The sequence below is a fragment of the Odocoileus virginianus genome, chromosome 17, assembly GCF_023699985.2.
Source record: "Odocoileus virginianus isolate 20LAN1187 ecotype Illinois chromosome 17, Ovbor_1.2, whole genome shotgun sequence".
Taxonomy (NCBI): Eukaryota; Metazoa; Chordata; class Mammalia; order Artiodactyla; family Cervidae; genus Odocoileus; species Odocoileus virginianus.
Genome location: NC_069690.1, coordinates 26,018,391 through 26,039,863, shown reverse-complemented (window position 1 = coordinate 26,039,863; position 21,473 = coordinate 26,018,391). Strand labels below are relative to the sequence as shown.

Genomic DNA, 21,473 nt, shown 5'->3' with positions numbered 1-21,473 from the left:
TTTATGTTGTTCTGCCAAAATGTGAACTTCATGAAAGCAGAGAATTTGCCTTATTCACCTCATACTATTAGTGCCTGAAATAGTACCTGGAACCAAGTAGACATTTAATATGATGCTGAGTGAATGAATGAATAAATGAATGTTTTCCTGCCCCTCTTCTTTCTGTTATAGCTGTTATCCTGGGAGTGTGTTTGTGTATTTGAACCTAGAAAGCAAATAGGATGGCATGTGTTGTTCTGTATGAAGTCACCTGAGCTTTCAAATATCAATAGCTCAAAAGACACACAAGCCACCACACATGTGGAAGACTGTAGGTCTTGTGTTGTCAGTGTCGGGGGAGGGAGAGACCATAGATGCCAGTGCTCTGAGGGGGTGTATCCCAGGGTAGTGCAGGGACTGCAGAATGCGCTGTTCCTCTCCCCAGCTGTGCATCTGTCCCCAGGTGTCTTCCTGTCTCTCAGCATGTTGTGATGTCTCGGCTGCTTTGGTGAGATGTTTGTCTGTCACGGAGAATGTTTATCCCCACTGCTCTCCTTCTTTTCTCTCCACCTGTTCCTCTGGATATATGTGTAGGGGGAGTCTTCCTTGGCTCTCTTGCCCCCTCTCACACACAGCCCTGCCCCAGTCATGGACCCCTCCCTCGTTCACTGGGCCCTGTTGCTGGGCTCTGGGTTGCCATAGTGACGGTTGCCAAGTCCCTGAGGCTGATAGCCAGCGATGGGGCTGTCGGCTCCATCCACGCGGGAGGCTGAGGGGGGCTTCCCATTGTGTGGAGAAGGGGATGTTGCCATGACAACCAACCCCCACTAAGGGGCAGGGACCAGCCCTTCCACACCCGCCTCCAGCCTCCCCACCTCAGGCAAGCTCCAGTGCAGGCTTCGAAGGCAGGAGTAGATTCCAGACAGCCCAGCACCTGGCCTTCCAGTTTTCAACTCCCCTCCTATAGCACCTGCACCTCTTGGGACCCAGGCAGCTTGCTCAGATAGGGGGAGGGGCAGGGGTCTCACCAGATAGAGGCGGGCCAGGAGGACCCCTCGACCTCCAGGCAGATGGGAGACAGCGGGAGGGGACCTAAAGTCAGGGAGGGGCGGGCAGGGCAGAGGTTGTGACCCCTGCCGATTGGCTCCGGCGATGCTCCTGATGGCTGCTTTTGTGACTGGAGAATGGGGCTGAGTCTAGGGGGCTGGGCACCCAAGTTTTATGGGGAGAAGAGCCTGGGTTATGGGTAGACAGGGACCCAGGGGATAGGCAACTTGGTGCCTGGGTCCCTGAGTCTTCTGGACATACCAGTGCCTTGGGTCAGGGGAGGAGAGTATAGACTGAATACGTGAACATGTTTTTTCCACTCTGTTTCTGAGACTTGCTTTGAGTCTGGTACTTTGGTTTAACAATAGATACTTAGGCTTTCTCCCATGTTTGAATGTATATTCAGACAGCCCCAATAGGATGTATTGGCAACTCCCACTCCCACCTGGGTTTTTTCTCTCCCTCCATTGGCAGTGGCTGCCTTCCTCAGTCTTCTCACTCACCGCCTTATCCATCCCATCCCCTTCCTCCAGCACATCATGCATTATCCACCTCAGTGATCCCACCCAACCCTCTCCCTTGGTTTCATGCAGTCGAACCCTCAGCTGGAAAGTCATTCTAACCACCAGTTCCCCATCCCAATTCATGTCCAAACATTTTCCAGCCTTCTTGTCAACTTTTCAAGTTTTTTATTCTTTTTTTTTTCTTTTGGTTTTTGTTGTTCAAATTTCCCTTTTACAGTAAAACTATTGAGATGACGGCCATATACCGCCACCTCCCCCATGGCAATATCAACTTCCTGTTCCCTGGAAGGAGTGATTAGAAAAATCAGGAAGGAGCTGGGAACTACAGCACCAGAGAGATGACCCCTGGTGGACAAAGCAACCATTTGGCTGGTGATTGAGGTGGCCGATGTGATGCCCAAGGGCAGCTCTGATCTAATGGAAATGAGCTGGGAGGAAACTGAGGCAACATCCAATTGTGCACTAGAGGGCTGGAAGAGGTATCAGCTGGTCACTATGAAAAGAGTGGCTGTTGCTAAGGACCACCATTAGCTAGACCAGTCAGTAGGCCACCATTTTGGTCACTAAGAAGGGAGCTGTGTTGAATTTGAAGGGAGTAGGATATGGAGGATATGATGAACAAGACAGCCATCTGGGTTACTGGGGACAACACATGGGCTCTTGGGGTCACCCTGTTGGGTAACAGAGACTATATTGGGATATGGAAAGGGAAAAACAAGACAAATTGAGCCTGCCACAGCAGATGGCAGTCACCTTAGCTGTCCTAAAAGCAGCACAGAGAACAGGGGAAGGGGGATCCTGGCACAAGCCACTGAATACTAGGAAGACCCTCCTCAGTCCACTTGATCTTCTTTAGAGTTAAGTTCCAGCTTCCTCCTGAAATGGGAAGTTCTTCCTGCCCCCCTCCCTTCTCCACAGAGTATGAACCATCCACCTCCCCCCACCCCCCAGACTAAGCCACTTCCGGTTCCAGCCAGACCACTTCCTATTTCAGAAGTGCTACTTCCTGTCCTGGATGAAGGCACTTCCAGTTCCTGCTGCACTGCTTCTGCCACTTCCCAGGCCACTTCTGTCCAGGCCTGGTCACTTCTTGTCTGGAGCAAGTCACTTCCTGTCCCAAGTGGCCCATTCAGCATCAGACCAAGTCCATAAGTGTCCCGACCGGTTCATAGCTTGCTATTGGCCACTGGGCAAAACAGCATATTTCTTCTCAGGGTAGCTGTCTTGACCCAACCACCCCAAATGGCTGGAGTAAGTATGTAGAGGCCTGGGGCAGGGCAGAGGAGGAGTTCTGCTGCCCATGCCCTGAGCTGGGGTGGAATGCCAGAGCCTTCCCCATAAGGCCCCCATTTTTGGCAGACTAAGGGGAGTGGTTGGTAAGAGAAGTCAGAAGAGGGAGCTGAGGGGAGAAATGCTTTGAAGCCCCGACCCCGGAGATGGGAGGGGCACAGGATAAGAAGCCAAGAGGGTAAGTAAAAGGAGATACAGGGAGGAGGATGCTAGGGAAGAGGAACAGACCTAGAGACAGAGGAGAGAGAAAGAAAATAAAAGAGAGGGAGAAGAGAAAAACAGTGAGAGGCAGAAAGAGGAGAAGTACCAACCAAAAGACAGACTGTTCCCACCCCTAGCTCTCAGTGGGTGAGGGGAACAAGGATCTCTGGGTCATGATCAGAGGAGGAGGCTGAACCGCTGCCTCCTCCCCAGGGGAACAGGACCCAGAAACACAGAGACAGAAGGATACACACAGCCAACCAGAGGGCAGGCAGTAGTTGGGTGGATGTCTCAGGGAATCCTAAAAGTGGAGGAGAGGCAAGAGCCAGGAGGAGCAGAGGAGCTGATGGGGCAAAGGGGGCCAAGGAGATGCTAGAGGTGTCCCTCAAACCATGAATTAAACTGGAGGAGCACCCCACAAAGGGCTGGATCCAGGAGAGCCAGTTCGGAGGAGCCCTCATACCTTGTAGTAGATGTTTGGGGGGCTCTGGGGGGGCCCATCCTGCACAATGTACACAGGATGCCCATAGTCACCACTCACCTTCTCATAGTGGGGACAGAAGGGGGGGTCTGCAGCCCCACCACCCCGCAGAGCTATGCCTAGCTCCCCAGGCTCAGTCTCTCTAGGTCCCATCCCGCCTCCACCCCCCAGGCCCAGGGACCCTCCCCTCCCGAAGGAGCCAGGACCAGGGTGGCGACTCTCCGAAGGCTTGGCCCGCCGTCTCCGCCAACACATGGCACCCCCAGCCCCTGCCACGCCCAGCAAGAGCAGCGCCAGCCCCCCTGCTGCCCCGGCCACTGCAGGCATGCTGGGAGGGGGCAGGGGGCCTTCAGCACCCCGAGAGGTTGCATTGCTGGTGGGGTCACCTGGCAGGGAAGGGGTGAAGGAGGAAAGAGGGGGAGGGGCTGAAGGAGCCACCTGGGCATCTGGACACCCAGCCTTGGGGGTTCCCATGGGCTCAGGCCCTTTGGGGACCCCAAGCCCTTCCCCTCCCTGCCAAGCCCCATTCCGAATCCAGGTGTGTCCAGCCCTTCAACCCGTGCCAGGCAGTCCTCCCCCCTTCTCTGACAGTGCTGATTGAAGCACTGACTTGGCTAATTAGTTCTAATTGAGTCTTTTCCTCATTTGGCTTCCATTCCCGTCCCACCCTCCCATCTTCTCTTCTCCTCTTTCCTGTATCGTTGCCCCCAAAACTGCAGAGGGAGGGAGAGGGTGGCAGCAGGGCAGCTAGGGTCTGAGAGCAGAGGAGGAGGGAAAGCAGGAGGCTGGACCCCTGGTTCCTACCTGCAGTGCTCTCTTTCCCAGGCTCCAGGCTGTGGGCTGCCCCTCGGTCTCTTTCCATGGGCATTTCAGACACAGGCTTTCGGGGGGCAGCCCCTCCTCGCGGACCTGGAGATGGGGAAGACCCTGAGAGAGGGGCTGAGACAGCAGCACCCTGACCATGAAGATACCGCCCCAGCCTCCTTCAGCCCTTAGCAGGAGTGCCCCAGCCCCGCTCACTTTGTCCCACTCGGAGAAGCACCTTCATGCCTCTAGTGAGGCACACGCCTCCCTGCAAGCTCTCCAGGCCTTCCCGGGTTCCATCCGATGTGGCTGGAAGAGAACCAGAGGGAGAAGTTGGTGCTCAGAGCTACCCCTATTCCATCTCCACGCCTGGCCCCAACACCACCCGAGGTGACTCCAGGGGTCCCTTCCCTTATCTGCCCTCAATCCCAGGGGTGCCTTCCCACTAGACCCTGCCCTCTGCCCAGCAGTACCAATTATGTAGTAATCGTGGTGTGAGCGGAACTCGTGGCCCCAGAGGTTAGGGCTATACTCCTGGAACTTGATGGTGAAGCGGAGATCCAGATCTGGCCGGTCACAAGTGAGGAGGAGGTTTGGGGCAGGGGGTGCCTCACAGCGCCGGCCCTGCGCACCCCCTACCAGATACAGCTTGTAGAACTCGTAATTAGGAGAGGAGTGGGGACCCGGAGGCCGGGCCCGGGGACAGAGCAGATCTAGCCGGTCCCCGATCTGAGGGTAGAGCACGTAACCACCCTCTGCCTGGAACCTGTGGGGAGGAGGGCGAGGTGGACAAGGATGAGAGGTGTCAGAGGCCTGGTCCCGAAGCTTTGCCCTCCTCACCCCTCACCCCTGCAGGACAGCCTTTGTCTGAGTGGGGAGTCTGTTCTGACAGCATAGGCACTAAGGGCTCTGGAAGCTCACGTCAGGGAAGCAGCAGGAAGCCCGGCTCAGAGGTCTCCTGCCCCTTGGTGTGCCCAAATGCACTCTTCAGCCCGCCCTCACCACACGCACACTGCCATCGCTCGCTCCATCACCAGCCCTGTTGCCATGGCAACAGGATGCCAGTTACCAAGGAGCTGGCCTCTCTGGAACCACACAGCCCACCCTCCCAGGTGATTTCACTATTCCATGGCAGTCAACGATGGGGGCAGAGCCTCCCCTCCCCCAGGCCACCACTGAATTTCAGGGATTTCAGGGCATAGGGGGCAGGATGGGAGGAGGGTATGGAAGGTGATTCAGTGACCCAAGTTGGCCAGGCAATGTGACAGGAGGCAAACCTGGCATTGGCCCTAAACGGGGCTAAAGGGAACCAGGGTCTGTGGGCCAGATGCCCCAGACTTTACCCTGCTCAGCACCCATCTTCCCCCAGGTCCCGTACTTCCTAGGGAAAGTGACCTATTGCTTTGGAATGGAAAGAGCTGACTATTCTACCCACAGCTGACACAAGCCCACGTCTCCCTTGGCCCCAGTGGCCACTAGCCAAACCTCCCAACAACTGCAGACCCTCCCTGTGCATGAATGGCAGAGAGGGTCTCTAAACTTGGTCACAGGGGACTGCTGCTGGTATCTTCCCAAACTCCCTCCCATCCAACATCCCAAAGAGCCCCCAGAACACTCTAACTCCCTTTTCTCAACTCTATCAGAATAAGCCTAACATATCCTCACACTGCAGTTGATACTCCAGCTGCATGTGGGAGCCGGTGGGTAGGAGACTGAGAGAAGAAAAGATATTTGATATTAGACCCCAAGAGAAAGGGGAGGGAGGCGGCCAGGCCAGGGAAATGTGACGGAGACCAAGGAACAATCACCTTTGTTCTCCTTTAATGAGCTTATAATGTGTTCAAATACCTTACCTCTAATCTTCATAAAGGCTGTAAGGACTGAGGATACAAACTTGGAAAGGTTAAGTGACTTGCCCAAGGCCACACGGCCCAAAGCCACAGAGCTAGGATTAAGACTTAGAAGGTTATGAGCTCCAAAGCACGACCTCTTCCCATGGCCTCACACAGCCTCCCCGCGTAAGTAGGAAGTTTTCAAGGCCCAGAACTCTTGTTCATGGGGAATGAGATCTGCATGGAGTCAAGGGAACTGGAGGACCTCCCAAGGGTTCTGTCCTACTCTGCGTGGCTTGAAGTTTCATCTGACCCCTGGCCTTTCTTCAGAGCAAAGAAAGTATGCCATGGGACAGAGGTCTGATGGAAGAGCTTGCAGCAGAGATGGGGGAAGAGGCAACCGAGTCCTCAAGACTCCAGATGCAAGAGAGAACATGGGGGCTTTAAGGGGCTCCAGACTTCTTCCAGCAAGAAATCCCCAAGCCAGGAAGGGAGCAAAATCTGCTTGGGAAATTGTTCCACCAAGGGCTCACCGACCCTCTGTGGGCATAAGTGGGGAGACGGATGAGTGAAGAAGAGTCAAACAGGCATGGGCGAGTTGTCCCTAAAACCCCAACCTGAGCCCCTCCCCTCGCATCTCCACCACTGAGTCCCTTCTGGGGAAGGAGGCACCCCCCTTTCCTCTCAGCGCCTCAGCAGCACCTACTCAGCTGCTCTCCTGAGAGCTGACATTAACCAGGCTCCCTCTAAGCCCAGCCCCTGACACCACTCGAATCTCCCACAAACCCAAATAACTGCTCCCCGGCCCTCCGGGTTACCCAGGAACTTTCAAATCCTTGCCCCTTGGGGGTCTCTCAAACTCTTGACACATGGCTATCATCACCCACATCCAGCGCTGTGTGCCACTCGCGAATCTGGCTCCCAAGATCACCTCTGTCTGGTAACCCATCAGCTCACATCCACGCACCAGCACCCTCCCTCCAGCCTCCTCCCAGCTCAGAGAACCCAGCCCCCCAAAGTCCCCAGAGCGTCCAACCTTCCTGCCCAGGAGGTGTGGGGTCTCCCCAGCCCAGGGCGCTCACCTCTTGTTTGCCGAATTCCAGTAGACCGGCTCCAGGCTGAGCCCAGACACCAGCCTCAAAACCCCGAGCAGCAACAGGGCCCCGACTCGCACGCCCCCCGGCCCAGAATGGGGGGCCCCCATGACCCCACCAAGGCCTGGGGGGGCGGGGCACCAACACCCCCAAAGTCGCTCACCCCCGGGGGGTGACTGCCTTGGCCGCCCGGGCTATTCTGCCCGGCCGCCCCGGTGGCCGATGCCCCCAGCTCCCACGCGGACCCGCTTCCTGCTCCGCCTGTGCCCCCCGCTCCGGAGCGCTCAGCCCGCAGGAGCCCTTCCAGGGGCAGTCTGCAGGCGCCCTATGCCCCCGGCCCACACGCTGGCACCCCGGGATCTGCGAGAGGGCCTAAGTAGGGGACTGGGGGAGCCGGGGGCCGGGCGGGGGCGGCATGGGGCGCCAGGGAAGGGAGCGGGGAAAGGGGCACCGAGCCGGAGCCCCAGCCTCGCTGGGATTGAGGGCAGCGGGCTAAGGGAGGAAACCAGTCCCGAGCTCAGGAGGGGGGAGTTAAAGGAGAGGCGGGGAGGGGGAGAGGATGGCGGAGGGAAAAACCGGAGCTGGAGCCCGAGTCGGAGCGGGCCGCAGGATCGCAGCCCGCGTCCCCCACCCCCCTCACCTCGCGCACCTCCCGCCCGCCCAGCCGTCTCACCCCGCGCCCCGCCTCGCTCCCCTGCGCGGTCTCTCACGCCCCCTTTGTCTCTGCGACTCTCAGTCTCTGGCTTAGTTTCTGCCCACCTCAACTCCTGCCCTGGGATCGCCCGGACGGCTGGAATCTTCCGCTCTCTCAAATCCAGAAAGGCTCTCTCGCCCTCTACATCCCCGAGGAACCCAGCCCCTTTCCCTCCCGCAGCCTCCTCCTCCCCCATCCCAAAACAACACCGCTGCTTGGGAGGTCTGGAGAGCATAATAATAACCTTGAAGGCTCCGCACTTTACGGGAGCGAGCAGTGGTTTGTCTAGACTACCTGTGTGAGGTGGGAGGGGCAGAGCTGAAGGATCCCCATTGCAGTGATGAAGAAACTGAGGCTCGGGGAAGCCCTGTGACTTGCCCAAGGTCACACCGAGAATCTGGGATGAAGCTGAAACCAAACCCAGACTGCCAAACTCCCAGTCCTGGGGTCCCTTGTCACAGCTCCCCGACTCTTTACTGCTACCTGGGGGTTGATGAAAGGCAAGAGATTAGGGGGTAAACGCGGGCCTTTCTTAGATGGTTGTGGGGAGAAACGGGTCTGGAGAGGAAAAGCAGAATCTACAACCCCAAACCCGCGTTCAGCCGGAAGGGCTGTTTCCAATTATCCTGGGGGAAGGGAGGAGGCTTTGCCTTTTTGGGTGTAAGAGCCCCGGCTTTCAGCACCTCTGGGCAGAGGTGACATTCCTTGCTCCTCTCCAGTCGTCATCACAGGCGTCCCGTTCTCCCCTCAGACTGGGAGTCCACAATCAAACTCTCTGCTGACAGTCTCTCTTCAGAGACCCCTTCTCAGTGTCTGGCAAGGTGTGTGTGGAGGGGAAGCATGGAGCCACTGCTTGAAATAACAACTCCCCCCACCCCCCAACCAAAGACAGGGCAGATAAATGGGGAAACCAGACGAGTGACAGCTGCTGAATGACTCGCCCTTGCCGCGCATCTAATGGGAATACAGAACGTGACGTCTGTGGTTTTCGGCACCTTTACTCTCCCGTGTGTGCCCTTGACTCTGGCTACTCAGTCACCTGCCTCTCGAGGAGTCCAGGGGAGAGGAGGCGGTCCTCTGGCTCGCCTTCCCCCAGAGCTGACTAACGGTCCCTCTGCTGCCGAATGATGGTAAATAGTGCCGAGCGGGAGAAAGCGGGTGTCTCGTCTGTCACCGTCTGCAGTCTCACACAGTCACACCCAACAGTCTGACACGCAGCTCCTGCCACTCCTGCTCAGCCACACTCACCCTGACCCCTGCCGCCCCCACCTTGGGAGTGAGATTTCAAACAGGTTTCCCCCCTTCAGTTTACCAAGTTGCCTAGCAACCCGCCAGTCAATGGCATGAGGCCCCACCCCCCACTGGCTTGACTTCACACCAAGCTTCGCAGCCCCATTGGTTCCCGCCTAGTCCCGCCTCTCAACCCTGGTTTCAGGAATATTATGCCAGTCCCCGCTGCTGGACCCCGGAGCCCACTGGTACCGCTCCCAGCCTCATCTCCATCATCTGCCTCCCCAAAGAGACACAAAGACTCTAGTATCATATAAAATCTTTTTATGTAAACTCGTCCCCACCTCCTTCTGTCCCTCCCTGTCCCATCTCCTCCTGGTGAGCATTTGAGATGCTTGTGTCTGGGCACCCCCCACACCACCAGAGCTGAAGCTGACATTCGACGTGCACGTGGCGCATGGAGAGCAGAGGAAGGTCCACTTCCTCCCCCTCCTCATCCCCACTCTCTGTGGGCTCCGGAAACACACGCTGCCCGGAGGCAGTGGCCAGCAGAGGCAGGCTAGGGTGCAGGCTATAGGGAGAGATGGGTGGCGCTGGTCAGTTCCCTAAGCCAGGATGCCCACTCCCTCAGGTTTACCTCCCTCCCAAACCGAGCCCCCAAATGTGCAAAATTGACTCGTGACCTCACGCCATTGGTGCAGTCCTTCTGGGGCTGGAAACTCAGCACTGGCTCCGGCTTGCTCTCAAGCCCCGCCCCGCCGGTGTCCCACACAGAGACAGCCCCGTTAGTGCTGCCGCTCACGAGGAACTGCCCGGTCCTGGAGGAGAGAGGAGAGGCCTGCCGGCATGTAGTCATCACCCAGGGCAGGAACCCTTCACCATCAAGGGCTGGGATCCCGCAGTTGGGCTCTGGCATCCCAAGGGCATCAAGGCCCCGGCAAGGAGGGCTGTCAGTCACTCACGGGTCCAGATCAAAGTAGATACGCTGATTGGTGGTCACCTCACGGCTCAGGGACCACAGTGGGTGCCCAAGCTGCCGAAGATCCCAGCACAGAAGCTCAGCATCCTGAGGACAAAAAACAGGAGCCTAGAATCCACCCTCCACTCCCCTGCCTCCAAGACACACCTGCTTCCCTCCAGGGTTATAAGCACTCCTTTAGCTGGGTTGATGTTTTCCCTTATGCCCATCTCCCAACACAGCAGACTACATCCCCACTCTTGCCTTCTACCCACTTGTTCTGGAACCTCAGAATATGATCCCTACCTTGCGGGCTCCGGAGAAGAAGCGATTGCCATCAGGGTGAAAGCAGAGGTGCGTGATGCCCCCTTGGTGTCCCCCCAGCAAGGCAAGAGGGGAACCATCTTCCCAGGTGTACAGGCCCAGGGAGCGGCCATAGGAGCCACAGGCGTAGAGTGGCTGGGTTGGGCTAAAGGCTATGCAGGAAATGATGCCACTCTGGCCCTGCCTTTTCGCTAGAAGGGGAAGGAACAACATGGGGGAGAGGGCAAGAGTACCCAGCATTAACCAGGCTAATCAGAGGTGTACCTCCGATTCCTGTTCCAGAGCCCAGGTGCTGGACTCAGTGTCCCCCTCACACCATTTGTTTTCAGCAGGATGAAAACTTCTGATGCTCCCTAAATCTTTCTATCCCCTTCAAAGGACCGAAAGATGTGCAAGCCCAACTTTCTTCCCTCTCAAACCTCAATTTTTCCTTTTTTAAAAAAATTCCATCGTAGTTGTTTCCCCAGTCCAACACCTAATAAGCATTCAATTAATTTTATTACTTTTTTCAATTGCTTTTATTTTTTCCTTTGGCTGTGCATGATCTTAGTTCCCTGACTGGGATCAAACCTGTGACCTGTGCAGTGGAAGAGCAGTCTTAACCACTGGACCGCCAGGGAAGTCCCCTCAATTTTTCCTTGGAAGGGTCAGAAAGTTGAGACTTATAGGCAAATGGAATCAGCTTCTCCAGTTTCTTGGAAAAACCAAGACTTTGGGAACCAAGAGGTAAAGAACCGACAGGGGAGGGGCTCGGGAGTGAACCAGCTCTTGACTAGAGTTTGACCTTGGGAAAGTTTTATCCCCTCCCTGAGTCTGCTTTCTCCTCTGCCTACTGGATACAACCTCCCAGGGCTGTGAGGATAACAACCCCCCAACCCCCCACCTCCGCACATGACCACAGGGCTCCTCTGCTCTTGGCTGGGCCCCTTTCTCTCCTCCCTTGGAGGTGCAGACTGCTTACCAAACGTGGTTCGGACCTCGCAGTCTCGGCCAGGCCGGGATGTGGAGAAGACACGCACAGTCCGGTTGAAGCCACAGAAGAGCTGGGAGCCATCCGGGGAGAAGCAGAGCGAGTGGGCTGCCGTCAGCTCATCCTGGGGGAAGGGAAGGGCTGGAAACAGGCCTGGCGCACAGCCTCTTCCTTCTCCAGGAAGGAGAGCTGGGTCAGGGCAAGCCCTGGGGCTGGGCAGAAAGTCCCTACCAGGTGATTATAGGAGCGAAAGGAAGCCCGGAGCTCTCCGGTGAAGGCATCCCAGATGTGAATTGGGTTCTCCCGGCTGCTGCTGGCCACGCTGAGAGAGACATGGACACTGAGGCCCTGGTGCTGTCAAAGGAAGGGGAGGAAGCCAACTGACCGGCCCTCTCAGCTCATATCTGAAAGGCAAAGCAAGCTTCCCTCCTCCTGAGACCCCCAACAGCCCCTGGCTGTCTCTCAGTAGAGGGTCCTCTTAAAACAGGGGTGGGGAGGGAAAGTAGGCAAAAGACATCACTTACTAGGAGGTGTCCGGCTGAGTTGAAGACATCAGGGAATACCAGCAGTAGTCATAGATGGTGTCGCCTTCCACCATTCGAAGGACGGGGGCCTGGACAGAGATGCAGAGATGCCTGGGTCACTGGTAGGAAAAGGAGGCCCACTCGGACCTGGAGCAGCTTTATGGCAGAGGGAGACACTCTGTGGGCACTTAACCAGGCAGGGGAAGGCAGATCAGGCAAATACAAGAACAAGATCTTGATCTCCAAATTCAAGGCTCAGCTAAGATTTTCACATTAGACTTGGGCCACTAAACACCATACAGATTTATCTTTTTGCTTTGTCAACACTTAGAGAGGAAGAAACAAACAACACCCCAACCCAGAGACAAAGAACCAGCCAATGATGCAAATACCCACCAAGCCATCTACAGGTGCCATTGGATCCTTTACAAAAGTTATCGATCAGTTCAGACAAGCAAAGAAGTATTAAAACAAAGCCAAACCAAACCCTGTGAGGCCTCCACTCTGCTTAAGAAACAAAATATTTTACCAAACAGTTAAAAACCTCTTCCCAGTGAAACCCTCCTTCAGAGGGAAACACTATCCTGAATTTATCATTCTTGTATACTTCTTTAGGAATATATTCATAGAGGAAAGACAATATATAGCATGGTCTTGCTTGCATTTAAACTTAATATGAATGGTACCAAGCTGTAGGCATCCCATCGCGATTATGAGATTTATGGTAACAAACTTAGCTCGAATTCATGCATTTTCCCTGCTTCACAGCACTCCATTCACGCATCCTTCTCTATTGACAGTCACTGATGTTTTTCCAGTTTTTGGCGAGTGTGCTTTAACAATCTGGTACACATGTGGGAGGGATTCTCTGCAGTTTCTGCTACTGAGGGAAACCACTGGGCTCCACGGTATGTGCTCTGCCAACTCTACGAGATTGTGTCACATTTTTTTTCCCAAAGTGCTCATCCCAATTTATTCTCCCCACAGCGGCGTGTAGGAGCACCCATTGCTCTGCCTTCTCTTGCTGTTGCCAGACTTCCATATTTTTCTCAATTTGAAGGCTGTGAAATGGTATTTCATTACAATACAAACTGGCATCTCTCATTACCAGTGAAGTGAAGACATTTTTCCGTTTAAGGGCACCTTCTCATAGTTTTTGCTCAGTTTTCCCCTTGGTTGTTGTCTTTGACTTACTGACTTGAAGGAAATCTTCACATCAGCAGGATACCAGTCCTTTGTCACTTACTTGCTGGCCCTTGGGGTGATGTCACCCAGCCGTGACTGCAGGTCCACTTCTCCACTCTTAACCCCTGCATCTGACTACCTGGAGGAAAGTTCCACTAGGGCATCACAGAGGCTCCTCAAACTCAGTTTAGCATGGATAGACCCATCCTCTGCTGCCTCTGATCTGCTGCTCCTCCCGGGTTCTCCACCCGATTCTCAAGCCTGAAGTCTGAGCACCCTGACTACTACTCTCTTCACACCCTTTCCTCTCCTGGTCCAACCCAAGGCCAGAGCTTGCTGATTCCACCTCCTAGGTTCGCTTGAACGTGTCTCCTTATCTTCGTGTAGCCACTACCTTCTTGCCAGCATTTCTACACATGCCCTGGCCTCCCTCCTCCCCATACTCTAACCTGCCACTCAATTTTCCACTCTGCAGCCACACTGAGGCCCTGGACTCTTATACCGCATCATTCTCCTGCTCAAAACATTGCAATGCTTCTCCACAACCCTCAGTATAAAACCCAATCTTCTAGGAAGCCTTCCCTTACCAGGCATCTACCCCACACTCACCTCTCCAGGCTCATTCCTCACCCCTGTCTTCTTTCCTGTAACAGCTCCATACCCCACCATCCTGACTCCCAGCTCTGAGAAGGTGCCAACTCACTGCACTCCTGGGCTGCAGGCTTTCACACACACTAGACTCCAAGTCTGGAACAGCCTTCTCTCATTTCCCCCAACAACTCTTCCTAGTCAAATCCGAGCCATCCTTTGGGTCTCTCAGGCATTTCTCCCCATGGGAAGCCTCCCCCTCAACCACGTTCCAAATGCCCTCTGCGCCTCCACTCTGCACAAGTCAGGAATCACGTCTGTCTTACTTACCACTGTTTCCCCAACACTGGGGAATCAGCACAATCAGCAGTCAAAAGTTTTAACAGGAAAATGGAAACAGAAGACTGTCCCAATAACATAAGGCCCAAAATAATAGCACCTTGAATTAAAACAGAATGAAGTGGATAAATTAGAAAGATCAGGTGGACTTGATAGGATTTGGTAATTAATTGGATGTGGGGGTTAGGAGAGGGCGAGTAAAGGATGAGACCCTGGTTTCTGGTTTGGATACCTAAGGTCACCAAGATGGTGGAAGGACTTGGCATGCACAGGAGAGCTGAGGTGCCAAGGTACTCAGCAAGTTAGGGAGAATCAGACAGCCTAAGCCACAAAGGAAGCTTTTACAAAGCAAAAGAGCAATTGTCTGGATATAGCATCTGAGAATGAGGACACCCCCTCCACAACCTGAGATACGTAGGACACAGAGGTTGCACAGTCTCCCCTAGAGAAGGTACAGGAAAGGGAGGCCTCAGGCAAGAGCCACATGGTAGGCAGAGTACTCATGGAAGAGGCGGGGATGTAGAAACAGGAGTTCCAGAAAGCTCTGTGAAAAGGTAGAAAAAGGAGGGGAGGAGTTGGGAAACTATGCTGAGAAGAAGCAGTACACAGATGTGCAAAAATACCCCCAAAACCCTCCCCCAATTTCCCCACCTACATAAATGCTATCCATTTCCATACCAAACTTTCAGACATTAAAAATGAAAATACCTTGCCTCAAGGCCAAAACACCAAAACATGAAACGAAACAATAATGCCACAAATTAAATACAGACTTAAAAATGAAAATACCTAATCAGTGAGACTGTGATAGAATTGGTATACTCAGATTGCCAACAACGGTAATAATAATAAAAAGAATAAACAGCATAAAAAGCTTTTGAAAACAAACCGATTATTGTTATCACAAGACATAAAAAAAAATATTGATACTCTCCGACCTAGGGTATTTCTTACTTATATAACTTCTCTGTTTCTCTGAAGAATCTCCATCAAAACACATGGAGATGTTCACTGAAAAATAATTTATGATATAAAAAATCCTGAAAACAATCCAAAAGTCCAAAACAGAGGAACAGTTAAGAAAACTATCATAAGCATTCAATGCAATATCATAAACCATTAAGCATGATAACCACAAAGACTAGAGGACCACAAAAAACATTTATGATATGATTATTAAAAGTAATAGTGTACAAAACCATCTACCATAGTATTACAACCACATAGAAAGCTTCAGTATTTGGACAGAGCTTATGACAATGACAGAAAACCAAAGACAAACCCAGACAGTATATTAAAAAGCAGAGACATTACTTTGCCTACAAAGATTCGTGTAGAGTCAAAGCTACGATTTTTCCAGTAGTTATGTATGGATGTGGGAGCTGGACAATAAAAAAGGCAGAACACTGAAGAACTAAGGCCTTTGAACTGTGGTGTTGAAGAAAACTGTTGAGAGTCCCTTGAACAGTAAGGATATCAAATAAGTCAATCCTAAAGGAAATCAACCCTAAATATTGATTGGAAGGACTGATGCTGAAGCTGAAGCTCTTAATATGGTGGCCACCTGATGCAAAGAGCTGACTCATTGGAAGAGACCCTGATGCTGGGAAAGATTGAGGGCAGGAGGAAAGGGGGACAACAGAGGATGAGATGGTTGGATGGCATCACCAACTCAACAGACATGAGTTTGAGCAAATTCCAAGAGATGGTGAAGGACAGGGTAGGCTGGCGTGCTACAGTCCATGGGATTGCAAAGAGTTGGACATGACTGAGCAACTGAACAATAACAACTAGAAAGACTGTATAAAAACATAAAGGACTGAATTTTGTAGAGCGGTGGAAAACGACAACTTTTCCCCCTTTGTACCATTCTCATTTCTCTAAAACAAGTGTGTGCAATAAACGTTCGATCTCTCACATTTCCAGCCTCCTCTAACTATCCCTGCTCCTGAACTTTCAGGCTGGCTGCACTTTCAGGCAGGCCCACCGGTCCTGGCTTCTGGACACCACTGGTTTCTGTTCCAGGAACCAGGGCGAGGTATGCCTTGCAGCTTGCACAAAGAACTCCCATGTCTGCAGTCTCCGAGCTCACAGAGGCACAGGATATGCAGGCATTCAGGACCATCCCTGCAACAGGACACCCTTCTTTCACAAGACCTGTGCTCCCACTGACCCACAGGCTTGGCGTGTAGACTGTGCTCAATGAGTATTTGCTGAACGAATCAGTCAATGAAAGAATGAATAAAAATGCCCAACATCCTGGCCTCTGCCATTCCTTGACTTCCTCAGCACCCACGGCCACCACCTCCACTCTGGACCAGCTGCCCACACCCACAACTGAGTCATCACCACAATCTCTGGCCATCATCTCCAACCCATCCAGGGACACCCCACCGGTCTAGTAGTTAGGACTCCGTACTTTCACTGCCAAGGGAGGGCCTGGGTTGGGGGAAAAAAAAAAAAGAACATCCAACCCATTCGGCTCCCTGAATTTCTACCACAGTAACTGTTCAGCTTCATCAGAAACCCGTTTACAACCCATTTCCTTACCCACCTTACATGCTGGTCAACCATGACAGGGGTACCCCAGCAGACACTCTCGAAACACCCCTGGTCTTTCTCTCCTGGCAAACCCCAGCCAGACCTCCTATTCCTCCTAGACCATGCTTGCACTCAACTAACATCAAGGACTACTAGTGTGTACTGAACACTGACTACGTGCCAAGCACTATTTTAAGCACTTTACCCTAATTCTTTTAATTCTCACCACAATGCTATGAAGTGGGTGCTATTATTACCATCCTCATTTTACAAACAGAGAAACTATATAGTCAACTTACTGAGGAAAGATGCACAACCACGCTAACTGGTCTCAGTTTCAATGAGGATAACAAATTTCTAGCAGGCACTGAGCAAAGAATAGTAATGCTGGGCTTCCCTTGTGGCTCGGCTGGTAAAGTATCCGCCTACAGTGCGGGAGACCTGGATTCAATCCCTGAGTTTGGGAAGATCCTCTGGAAAAGGGAAAGGCTACCCACTCCAGTATTCTGGCCTGGAGAATTCCATGGACTGTATAGTCTATGGGGTCACAAAGACTGTGCGGACACGACTGAGCAGGAAAAAAAAAAAAAGAAAAGCAATGCTACTCTATACTGAACATTCCTTGGTGGTTTTGATTTTCTTCTCCCAGGGGAATGATCATTTCACACCTTCTGCTGTCTCCCCACAGCCCCCTTCCTTCAGCTGATAGCCTCCCATTATGCTTCCCTGAGAAGCCAAGAGACTGAGACACCCAAATCTTCCCATGACCAAACAACTGCCTCTGAACACCCCCTTTGCCTATCTTCCCACAGTGAGCAAGGATTCTGCACCTGTCAAAGTCTTCAATGTGCTCTGGATCCCGTCTTCTCCCAGTCACGCAGGGACTTTGTCACACACAGCCCTCTCTTGCAGCAGCGATTCCTCCCTCTCTACTGGTTATTCCTGACCTCACAGAAGCATCTTGTTAACCTTTCTGTGACCCCACATTCCCTCCGGTCACCATTCCATTTCTCAGCTCCCTTTCACAGGGAAACACTTTCAAAGAATTTCCTCTTCCACCCTCCCACAATGGCTTCTGCCTCCAACATTTCTCTGAAAGTGCTTTTCTTAAAGTCACTAACGTTTTCTTGGGTCATTCTCTAAGCCTACCGTCACTCTCAACATGGTTAGACATGATCAGAATCATCAGACATGATTTTGGCCTCCACTTTTGTAACTTCTCCTGTACCCATCTCCATGTGGAGAAGCGCTCCATCTGCTTGAGCCTTCTTCTCCATCTCCACTCTCTTGAGATTGACTCCATTCTCAATTCCAAGATACCATCGACATGCTCTCCCACTTTCAAAGTATGTCCCCAGCACCCTTCTCCAAGTCTTTCCTTAGGTTTACATTTCACATTTAAAGTACCTAAAAACCCTAAATTCTGTTCCAACACCTCTTCATATCCTCTGAGTAAACTGTATCCCCATCCACCCAACTGACTTCCAAGTCCTAAGAAATATACTTCAAATCCACCCACCTCTATCTCTCTCCTGATACCACACTAGCACAAGCCAACATCATTTTTTCCTAGATTGTGGGATACACATCTAGATGAATTTCCACTCTTGCCCACTCACAATCCATTCTCTAGATTTCAGCCATCATTTCACTCCTCTCTTTTAGTCTCTCCCACGGCTTCCTCAAAACACTCCAAATGCCCTACCCACAAGATGTGGCTGCCAGCCACCTTGCCATCTTCACCACGCTTTCCCCCTCACTGGCCTTGGTCCAGGCGCACTGGCTTGCTTTCTATTGCTTGAACACACAAGGCTCTTTCCCAGCTCTAGGTCTTTGTATAATAGCATTTTTGCCTCTTCTTGGAAAACTTCACATGACTGATCTCGTCATCCTCCAGATATCAGCTCAAATGCCTCTTCTTCAGAGAGCCCCTCCCCTGACCTTTTTTTTAATCTAAAGCAGCATCCTCAGGACTTTCCTAGTGGTCTAGTGGCTAAAACTCTGAGCTCTCAATGCAGGGGGCCTGGCTTCAATCCCTGGTCAGGAAACTAGATTCCACATGCCACTAAGATCCCGCGTGCTACAACTAAGACCTGGCACAGCCAAATAAATAAAGTTTAAATAAATAATAGGTAAATAAAATGACACTATTCAAAAATACAAATAGGTAAAAATAAAGCAGCATCCTCTAGTCTCTCTTTGTTCTATTTATTTCCTTCATAGCATTTATTTCCTTTATAGATTTGTTATTATCTGTAAAGAACTTCATTATTTATTGGTTTACACATTTGTTGTCTGTCTCCCACACAAAAAAGCAAACCAGCTCTTTTGTCTCATTCATCACTTTATCCCAATACCAAACACAATAAGTGACTACTGGTGGTCATTCAACACGTCTCTGTAAATCACTGTAAAAACCACAGTGAGAAAGCCACTACTCTTTTACAGGAAACACATATTCCTAACTAAAGAAAGACAAACATCTCTTTAAGTGATTTCGGAATTCAGGGTAGAAATATTACTTGTGGAAACTCATGGCGAAGAAGTGTCCTGCCTGAGAAAGAGGAAACATGTGGACTGTTCTTTCTCCATCTACAGGAAAGCCTTAAATGTGCAATGTTTGATGAAGTGGCAGAGTTAGCTCTTAGCCCCTGCCCTTACCATTTCTGCATATTCCAGTTGCTCCCCCTCATTGTACAGCTCTGGGGGCAGGTTATAAATCCGCAGAATATTATCAGCACTATTGGTCAAGATGCAGGAACCGTCAGGGGCCCTAGGAGGATGAAAGAGTTAGAAAGCTGGACAGACCTAGATCTTCCAAGTGCAGGGCTAGGGCTGAGCTGACCTCTGGGACAGAGAAACACCCCTAGAACCTTGAGGAGAGAAGACACACAATCCTAAATGCAACTGAAGCTCAGGCCAGGAATTCTTACTCCTTCTCCCAGATAACTGGGCTGTTTTAAGGTGGAAATCCTGGGCGTGGTTTTCTCCTTGCCCCATAATCCTTACTTACCACTTACAGCCTTTCAAGAAGTTTTCAGGTTGGGTGATGAACTCTGACCAAGAACCACTGAGAAACCGAGGTATCTGGGAGAAGCTGTAGTTCCAAACGCTGTAAGGAAGATGGGGGGTGGACAACAAACGTGGGTCGCCAAAGCGAAGTGGAAATGGGCCTGGAGAAATGGGGCTGAGGACTGGCCTATGAGATTACCTCACACTCCCAATCTCCTCAGATTCCTGAGCCAACTGCTAGCACCACTTACGTGTATCCCTCATCCTCTGAAGTCAGTTCTTCAGACACACCTTCCACGTCTTCTCCGGGCCCCAACTCTGGCCTGTTTGTTTCTTCTGCAGGAAGGCTCACATTTTCAGAAAGTTCTTTCTCCTCGACACGACTGCTCAGCTCACTAGAAGAACCAAACCCTGTTTCCAGGGGAGTGGAGAGAGAAGCAGGGAACCCTTCCTCCAGCTCCAGGGACAGAGCTAAGCCAGCCACGGGATCTGGGGACACCTGGGGCGGTTCATCCCCATCGCGTGGCGGCGGCATCAGTTCAGGGTCCGTATTTTTATCCATCGGGGAAGCCTGAGGAGAGAGACGGGCTGGAGCTGGGGCCTGGTCTGAAGGAAGGCAGTCTGGAGCTAATTGTGGAGCCTCCGGTGTCTTCATACTGCAGAGGAAGCGCGGCAGACATTGGCCGCGGCCAGGCAGACCTCTTCCCGTCGGCTACCAGGGGCCGAGCCCGCGGAGCAGCCGAGACCGCTTCAAAGTTCTCACGGATTGGGGTGCAGATCTGGAGAAATGCTCCAGTGTGTGCCTCCTCCCGGGAGGGGGCACAAGGCCCAGCGAATAAACAGCGTTCCTAAGCCTAGTCAGTAGCTATATGCCACCAGTTCTCGCGGGATTTGGGGCCACCTTTCCATTGGACCCCCGCATCCCTGATCAGACTTCGCGCGCAACCCAAGGGAGGAGCGGTGTAGGAACGTAACAGGTCACGGGTAATCGTTCCCATCAAGCCCTGGGGCTCTGGGAAGTTTGAAGTGCCTGCTGGGAGCTGTAGTCCGAAAGCTTCTGCCTCGACGGGAAGTGCTGGAGCTCCCCCTGTGGCCTTCGGCGATCGTTCTTAAAGCACCTGCTCCCCTCCCCAACCGGCAGAGGGCGCCAGCGCTGAATTCGATATTACAGGTTTTGCGCCTCTTTTGCATCTTATTAGCTAAATTTTTCAGAACTCCGTCTCTTTTCATTCATTCAATAAATATTTATTATTGAACCCTTACTTGCTACCCAGTACTGTAGTAGGTACTGGGAAATAATAATCAATAAGATTGCAGACAATGTCTCTGCCCTTCTAAGTCTTAGGTTGCTATGTATTGAAGGCAAGGAACAAATCACTTCAGAAAGTGATAGGGGTGTGAAGATAATTAAGATGGTGTTAATACAGAGCATATGGAGGTATACGTTAGATAGGGACATTATGGATAGGCCTTCCTAAAAGCTGACATTTTAGTTGATGAGTAAAAATTATCCAGCTATCTAGGAGAGGAGTGTTCCAGGCAGAGAATGACAAGTGCAAAGGCTTTCTTCCTTTCACCATATATGAAACAATGGCAGAAGTCTTCCAAAATGGTTTCCACCAATTCGGCCGTTACGGTTTTCGCTTGTCGAACTTCCCCAATCCAAACGGTCTCTAGCTCCACTACCAATATGGCGAGAATCCTGATTTTCCCCGCACCCTCCTCTTCTACTCTCCTTTCCCTTCGCCTCCGCCCGCAGGGGAATTGCTTGCCCTTACTTGTCATGGCGACTGTCCAGCTTTGTGCCAGGAGCCTCGCGAGGGTTGCTGGGATTGGGATTTTCCCCTCCCACGTGC

At 52.2% G+C, this 21,473-nt stretch overlaps 2 protein-coding genes across 3 annotated transcripts; both read right to left on the bottom strand.

The window, feature by feature from the left end:
- Positions 1-2,974: 2,974 nt before the first annotated feature.
- EFNB3 (ephrin B3) lies at positions 2,975-8,157 on the bottom strand. 2 transcript variants are annotated; one of them, XM_020869127.2, is made up of 5 exons: positions 8,012-8,157; positions 4,800-5,092; positions 4,543-4,635; positions 4,327-4,431; positions 2,975-3,908 (listed from the first exon to the last, which is right to left on the bottom strand). In XM_020869127.2, exons 1-5 carry the CDS (start codon positions 8,140-8,142, stop codon positions 3,499-3,501), a joined length of 1,032 nt encoding a protein of 343 aa, XP_020724786.2. In that variant the 5' UTR covers positions 8,143-8,157; the 3' UTR covers positions 2,975-3,498. The 2 variants fall into 2 exon arrangements, with proteins under 2 accessions (XP_020724786.2, XP_020724787.1); XM_020869128.2 differs by lacking the exon at positions 8,012-8,157 and adding an exon at positions 7,241-7,865.
- Positions 8,158-9,485: 1,328 nt separating this feature from the next.
- On the bottom strand, positions 9,486-21,471 carry WRAP53 (WD repeat containing antisense to TP53). Its single transcript, XM_020869025.2, has 10 exons — positions 19,869-21,471; positions 19,619-19,717; positions 19,267-19,378; positions 11,953-12,041; positions 11,660-11,750; positions 11,420-11,552; positions 10,441-10,649; positions 10,139-10,242; positions 9,860-9,994; positions 9,486-9,747 (listed from the first exon to the last, which is right to left on the bottom strand). Exons 1-10 carry the CDS (start codon positions 20,270-20,272, stop codon positions 9,501-9,503), a joined length of 1,623 nt encoding a protein of 540 aa, XP_020724684.2. The 5' UTR covers positions 20,273-21,471; the 3' UTR covers positions 9,486-9,500.
- Between the last annotated feature and the right edge of the window lie 2 nt (positions 21,472-21,473).

Excerpts from the sequence above, each read along its gene's own strand:
- EFNB3 (XM_020869127.2), bottom strand. The coding sequence starts at position 8,142 with ATGGGGGAGGAGGAGGCTGCGGGAGGGAAAGGGGCTGGGTTCCTCGGG. Across the intron at positions 4,432-4,542 it reads GCTTCTCCGAGTGGGACAAA|GTCCGCGAGGAGGGGCTGCC; the intron begins GTGAGCGGGGCT and ends CCCCATCTCCAG. Across the intron at positions 3,909-4,326 it reads TGGGAAAGAGAGCACTGCAG|GTGACCCCACCAGCAATGCA; the intron begins GTAGGAACCAGG and ends CTTCCCTGCCAG.
- WRAP53 (XM_020869025.2), bottom strand. The coding sequence starts at position 20,272 with ATGAAGACACCGGAGGCTCCACAATTAGCTCCAGACTGCCTTCCTTCA. Across the intron at positions 11,553-11,659 it reads TTCGCTCCTATAATCACCTG|GATGAGCTGACGGCAGCCCA; the intron begins GTAGGGACTTTC and ends CCCTTCCCCCAG. Across the intron at positions 10,650-11,419 it reads CGAGGTCCGAACCACGTTTG|CGAAAAGGCAGGGCCAGAGT; the intron begins GTAAGCAGTCTG and ends TTCCCCTTCTAG.